Source organism: Camelina sativa, chromosome 11 (assembly GCF_000633955.1).
Source record: "Camelina sativa cultivar DH55 chromosome 11, Cs, whole genome shotgun sequence".
In the NCBI taxonomy this organism is placed as follows: Eukaryota; Viridiplantae; Streptophyta; class Magnoliopsida; order Brassicales; family Brassicaceae; genus Camelina; species Camelina sativa.
Genome location: NC_025695.1, coordinates 7,147,200 through 7,153,650, shown reverse-complemented (window position 1 = coordinate 7,153,650; position 6,451 = coordinate 7,147,200). Strand labels below are relative to the sequence as shown.

General features: G+C 39.4%; 2 protein-coding genes and 1 non-coding gene across 4 annotated transcripts in view; 2 read left to right on the top strand and 1 right to left on the bottom strand.

Moving 5' to 3' along the window:
- On the top strand, nt 524-4,944 carry LOC104722126 (membrane protein of ER body-like protein). 2 transcript variants are annotated; one of them, XM_019232979.1, is made up of 10 exons: nt 524-1,058; nt 1,338-1,406; nt 1,618-2,130; nt 2,237-2,380; nt 2,607-2,729; nt 2,966-3,025; nt 3,221-3,553; nt 3,726-3,959; nt 4,067-4,128; nt 4,227-4,944. In XM_019232979.1, exons 1-10 carry the CDS (start codon nt 668-670, stop codon nt 4,728-4,730), a joined length of 2,433 nt encoding a protein of 810 aa, XP_019088524.1. In that variant the 5' UTR covers nt 524-667; the 3' UTR covers nt 4,731-4,944. The 2 variants fall into 2 exon arrangements, with proteins under 2 accessions (XP_019088524.1, XP_010438540.1); XM_010440238.2 differs by lacking the exon at nt 1,338-1,406 and having other exon boundaries at nt 527-1,058.
- On the bottom strand, nt 4,990-5,061 carry TRNAQ-CUG. The gene has a single exon. It is a non-coding gene; the product is annotated as a tRNA-Gln (tRNA).
- Nucleotides 5,321-6,451, top strand: part of LOC104717436 (E3 ubiquitin-protein ligase SINAT4) — a gene marked incomplete in the record, with an annotated part of 6,655 nt that continues 5,524 nt past the window's right edge. The window contains 2 exon segments of the mRNA XM_019232994.1: nt 5,321-5,969; nt 6,270-6,451. Coding sequence (XP_019088539.1) covers nt 5,745-5,969; nt 6,270-6,451 — 407 coding nt within the window.

Genomic DNA, 6,451 nt, shown 5'->3' with positions numbered 1-6,451 from the left:
CCCCCCACCCCCGTATTATATTTTTAATACGCAGATATCAATGAAAGAGATAACGTTATAGTTGGGACGTGAGGTCGTCGTGATATGAATGCGGTATCATCACTCCCTCCCTCTCTCTCTCTCTCTCGTACTGTCATCACATCCATGTGACAATAAATCCCTAAAATTATGGTGAAAAATATCTTCAACTAATTTGTTGTTGTACTTTACTGTTCGAACTTCGAAGGATATATAAAAAAACATTATCTACAGATATACTATAATGTATAATCAGTAAATACAGAAAACATTATGTTAAAATTAACAAAACCTCATTATGTTAAAAATCTGTAAATACAAAAATTCTACACACCATGTTACAGTACCGAGTCTATTGACCAAGAAAGCAAGAAAGCCAAGAAGTAAAAAACACGTGAAAAGTCTGCATAATGAAAAAACCAGTGCAGATCAAACGACCAAGTAAAAAAACAAACACATCATTAATTACTATTAGAGTATAAGCAGAGAAATTAAGCAATCTCTTATAATGTTTGTATTGAAGAGAAGAGACAGAGACAGAGACAGAGACGACCCAATCAATCACCTTTCTCTATAGATCTCTCTCTCTCTCTCTCTCTCTCTCTCTCTTTGTCCTTCTTTTGGCCATTCTTTTGTCTTCCTCTTTCTGATGGGATCCGCCGCCGAACTCACAGAGCCCACCACCGGGACAGAGAAGCACCATCCCGTACAAGTGGAAGCAGAGGAAGAAGAAGAAGAAGAACAAATTGTTGTTGATTTGGAAAGGAAGACATTTCGTCATGGAAAGGGTCTTGATACTAGTGTTGACAGTAGTACTTTCACCACTAACACATGCACCAGCTCCTCCTCCTCCTCCTCTTCTTCTAGCTTTTCCGGTGATGTTACTACTACTGAGGAGACTCCAGATTTTCGCAGCAACGGCGACGGTGACCATACCGGACTGGACAATTTGGAGAAAGAAGCTAAAGTTGGATTTCAAGAGGAGCATGATAACAACAACGGCAACAATAATTGCATCGTCTTCTTTGACGAAGAACATGGTTACTACCTAATCTCCGACTTAAGTCAACTTTTTTTTTTCTTTTTTCTTGAGCTGAATCTGTTGTCTACTTGGTTGGATTAATTATGTGCTTTTGTTTCCTTATTAATTGTGAAATTCAAATTTTCAAAATGGTTTTGAATTATTGTGTATTTAGTCTATTAATCCTGCAATTATTATAATCAGGCAATTTGGGGTTTTAAGTTTGGATTTAGTGTAGGATAGATCTTCTGATGTGGTGAAGTCGTTGGTCATGGTTTTGTTGTTTGTATATATGAAGGAATTTGGAAATGTCGCCACTGCGATTGGACCTACAAAGAGGGATCTTTGTTGTGTTTTGACACCAAAGGTCAGTCCAGTGTTAGTTAGGCTTTCTTGGACCAAAACTGCGAATTCTTGGCATCTCTTTAAAGTTTTTAGATGTCTCTTCTGGGAATGTGTTGTCTGTTTTTAAACATTAAATAAGTTCAGATTTGAGTGTTGTTGTTTGATTGGAGATGTATCTCTTCATATGTAGTTGAGTTTTCTTGTTAATTCTTGTTTCATGTTTTTTTTGATAGGTTCTGAGTCAGCTGCTGGTGCAGAAACTGATGCTCTTGAGTCCCAAACTGCTGACCATTTGAATGGGGAGAAGAAGCTTTTAGGATCTGAAAACGGTTCAGCTTCTGAGGATAACAAGAGATCTCGTGAAATCGAAGAAGTACAAGATGGTGATCTCTCTAAAGACCGTGATGCTGCTGATCAACCCGCTGGTAATGTGGTAGAGGAGGAGCTGGACATCGAAGACGTTGAAGATTATGATGTGGAGAATGTGCTGGATAAGCAAGAGACACATGATTTGTTCTGTCCAAACTGCGATTCTTGCATCACCAAAAGGGTTGTCCTCAAAAGAAGAAAACGGAAGATGCGTCAGGAGCTGGGAGATCGAAAACGCGTCAGAGGGCCTCATTCCAATGACCCTATTCTTCATTCGGAAGACAATTTGCCATCTCTGGATGGTGGTGAAAACCCCCCTGCACATGAATCATTTATTTTCAAGTGCTTGTCATGTTTCACCATATTTAGTTCCACAGGTACACTAGACTGTAACAGTTCCTTTGATACTTGAAAAGTGAACTTCAGATCCCATCCCTTTTTGTATTCACAGTATGCTTTCCTTTTGTGGGGAAAAAATTGCAGGGTTGGCTTCAAAGCCGATTCCTCCCCATGAAGGTGTCGAAGGGTTAACGACTCAGCCAAAACCTCAAGAGAAAGCTACAGGCGATTCCAATTGGTTCAGTTCAATTTTTGGCTTTAACCAAAAAGAATCAGCTGTTCAGCAAGGTATTGTTTGGTTCCTTTGTCAGTGTCATCAATCGATTCATGTGTATGACATTCCATTATTTTCGTACTTCAAAACGGTGATTCCAGTCTGCTAAACTTCAGTGGCTACTTTGGTGTCTAGCAGAATTAAAATTGCAATGTCTCTCCTTTTGTATTCACTATGGTGCTGAAGGTGGTTTGTATCATTTTAGCATTAGAGTTAAATGTAATTCTTTTGTGTTGTCAGGTGGGGCACTGCCTAGCGTCCCAGATGCTAATCGGCCGCGTGGTAACCTGACAGGCTCTACTGCAAATAACCCTTCAAAAGCCCCAACTCTTGCTCAGGGCGATGCAGCCACTTCAATTCAAGGTAGGGATATTCTCTTATAATGAAAATTGATGAAACAATAATGGTAATTTACAATCAGTAGATCCGATTATGAAGGAGAAAAGAAGGTCAAATCTCTATTAAATTATAGGAAATATCGTCATCATAAGTAGGTATCTGAATCATTTAAATGTCACTTAGAATGGAGATAAGAATATTCATCTATAGTTTTACCCTTGGTTCTTCTTAAGCATTCTTTCGAAAACAACTTTGTGCAGGTGGGTCAGGGATCAGTTCTTCTCAAGATATAAAGCCTGTTGACACCCATACAGTTCAAGGTACATATATGCAACGTCACTTAGAAAGTGGAACCCATGTTCGTGTCTTGTAGTTTGAGATTTTAACGCCCTTGAGAAGCAACTTTTAATAAATACAAAACGTGATAGCCATCCTTCTTCTCTTATTTAGCTTTTGCATAACTCGTTTGACTTTTAAAACCACAGCATTATTTTCTTAATATGATATGATGGCAGTTGCAAACTCACACGATACAAGCCAAATTGTCAACAATGGAGCAACTGTTGAAGACGGACAGAAGTTTCTGGCTCCTTCGGCGGAGGAGCAAACACAGCAAAAGATTGACAATGATGATTCTAATCCAGCAGAGGGGAAGCACACATCAGAGAAAGGACGGCTCTCTCCGATTCAACCATCTCATGGCATGAGTATATTAAACACAGTGACTAATGGACCTGACGGATTTAGAGTAGAAACTACATTTCATGAAGAAGGTACCTCTCATATGTTTGAAGGAAAAGACACTTCTGACGCAAGAAAAACAGATATTGGTTCGACCAAAGTAACAGGTAATTATAATTCTCTTCTCTATATAATACCGTGAGGAAATCATATTCATAACTTCAATACCAAATATATAAAATAAAACCGTTTCTCCTTTGTTTGAAGATTAAACTCTTAACGTATGTTATTGTGTAGTTATTCTCATTCATACCTTGCTAACTTTCTGCTGCTGCTTAGGTGTAATGGACACGGGTGACAGAGGAGTTAGTGCCGGTCCAGAAAATCCTGAAATTGATGTTACACCAGGGAATTTACTGGAAGAAGGGTCTCTAAGGGAACCGTTAATGAGACGAGGAGTTGTTGGAGGACTTAAAGTGGAAATCTTGAAAAGCATTGTATACGGAGGTCTAATAGAAGCCATCACGAGCCTTGGTGTTATATCATCTGCCGCTGGTTCTGGTGCATCAATGTGTAAGTAGTACTGCTTAGCCTGAACTATCGTTTTCATTTGTGAAACACAGAATACATTTTTTGCTGCTGGAAGATCCCAACATGTGTATGTGTCGTTGTGGTTGCAGTGAACATATTGGTCTTGGGGCTTGCAAACTTGTTTGGGGGGCTTATTCTCATTATTCATAATGTGAGTGATCAATAAACCTTTCGTACACATGTATCAACTTGTTGAGAAATCGTGTTACCTACAGTTTCAAGAAACTTACAGAGAAACTTCTATTGCAGCTCCAAGAGCTTAGAGAGGAGGAACCTATAAGAACAACAATAGAAGAAGATAACCAGACTAACGTTCGAGAAGAAGAAGAAGGTCGATACAAGAAACTCCTTGGACGAAGAGAGAACTTCACACTTCACGCATCAGTCGTAATCGTATCCTTCATAATCGTCGGAATACTCCCTCCTTTAGTGTACTATTTCTCGTTCAGCGAAAAACACAACAAAGACTACAAAGTCGTATCAGTTTTCGGGGCATCTCTATTATGCATCGTCTCGCTGGCCGTAGCCAAAGCTCATGTGAAGTACCCGAGAGGCAGCTACCTGAAGAGTATTTTAGGGTACGCGACAATTGCTGTATCGGTGTCAGGGATATCTTACGAAGTTGGTAACTTCTTGGCGCAGTTGCTTGAGAAGTATGGATGGTCTGATGGATCGGAAACACATATGGGACAGATGATGCTTTCATCACTTATGGGAAGAAAAGCCGGCTTCGGATATTCATCAACCTACTGAAACTGAATTTTGTCTCTGGAGAATGACCCAAACCTCTCTTGCTTCTCTTTTTCGCTCTCCTTTTTGTGAACTGAACTCTCGTTAGACTTTGACGTTGACGCCAAATCTTTGTTGTGTGACTTGTGAGTGTAGAAGTCGTTTCCACTTGTAGGAATTAATAAATGACGAACTGTGCGGCTGTGGCCCTTCTTGTTAAGTTGCATTTAATTTTTTCTTCTTTTCTTGCAATAAACTTTTATAAAAAAAAAGACAAAAGTGAAGGTTCTACCGAGAATTGAACTCGGGTTACTGGATTCAGAGTCCAATGTCCTAACCGCTAGACCATAGAACCATTTGACAATACTTCCGATAAAACTTGATATATAGCGAACACATAACGTGGCGTTGCCGTAAAAGTAAGGTTCCGTTTGTGAAAGGACATCGGTTACTCTAAATGGCTATAGCCTATTGGTTGGCTTAAATACAATTTTTTTCCTTTTTGAAGAAAAAAGAAATAGGCAGATAGTGTGATTACAACCGTCAGATTCAAATTCGAATTAAAGGGAGCCTTACCATCTCAACGGCTCAGATTTGATCTCTCATCTTCTTCTCTTTCTCTCTCTATCTCTCTCAGTTTCAGAGAGATCAAAGAGGCCAACGCAAAAAAACAAAATCATAGCTTTTGCAGAAACGGTGACGAGAGAGAGAGAAAGAGAGAGGGTTATAGAGTCAGGGGCTATTTGAGATTGCCCTTGAAATTTTCTTCTTTCATCTTCTTTCCCTTTTTTGTTCTCTCTTTCTCGTTTTGTTTTTCCAGATTTGTCTTACGAATCCATTCTCAAAGATACCCAAAAGTGGTAGGGAAGCAAAGTACTGTTCTTTCTCTTTTTTTGATAAAATCGGCGGTGAAAGAAAGGAATTTTTTTTTTTCATTTCCCGAGATTCTTGAAAATTGAAGAAGAGGAAGAAGAAGAAGAAGAGGAATAGACCTAATTTGGTTTTCAAAATTTAGGGCTTTTTTGATTTTGTGGGGTAATGGAGACAGAGAGTATGGAGTGCGTTTCGTCTAACGGGAATGAGATCCATCAGAACGGTAATGGTCACCAAAGTTATCAGTTTTCTTCGACCAAGACTCACGCCGCCGCTGCCGCCGTTGTTACCAATATTGTTGGTCCGACTGCTACTGCTCCGGCTACTAGCGTCTATGAGCTTCTTGAGTGCCCTGTCTGTACCTATTCTATGTACCCTCCTATCCATCAGGTTAATTTACTTTTACTCTTTTTGGTTGTTTCTTGGTTTCTGCATCGGATACTGACTTTTGCTTCACAATTGATTCCTGTTTTGAGTGTTGTTGCTCTCTTCATGTGGCTTGTGTACCTCTGCTTTGGAGCTTATGAAATGATTTAGCTTTTTATGTGTTCTATGTTTTGTTAATTTGAATACACTTGTGTATTAGCATTTTGGAATCCACAGCATTAATGTAGCTTGTATCCTGTTGAGCTAAATTGGAAGTTCTTGATCTAGAAGTATGTCTCTTTCTTGTTCTTGTTGTTGTTGCAGTGTCATAATGGACACACGTTGTGCTCGACTTGTAAAGTGAGGGTGCATAACCGGTGTCCAACTTGTAGACAAGAACTTGGAGATATTAGATGTTTAGCTCTTGAGAAAGTTGCTGAGTCGCTTGAGCTGCCTTGCAAGTATTACAATCTTGGATGCCCTGAGATATTCCCTTACTACAGCAA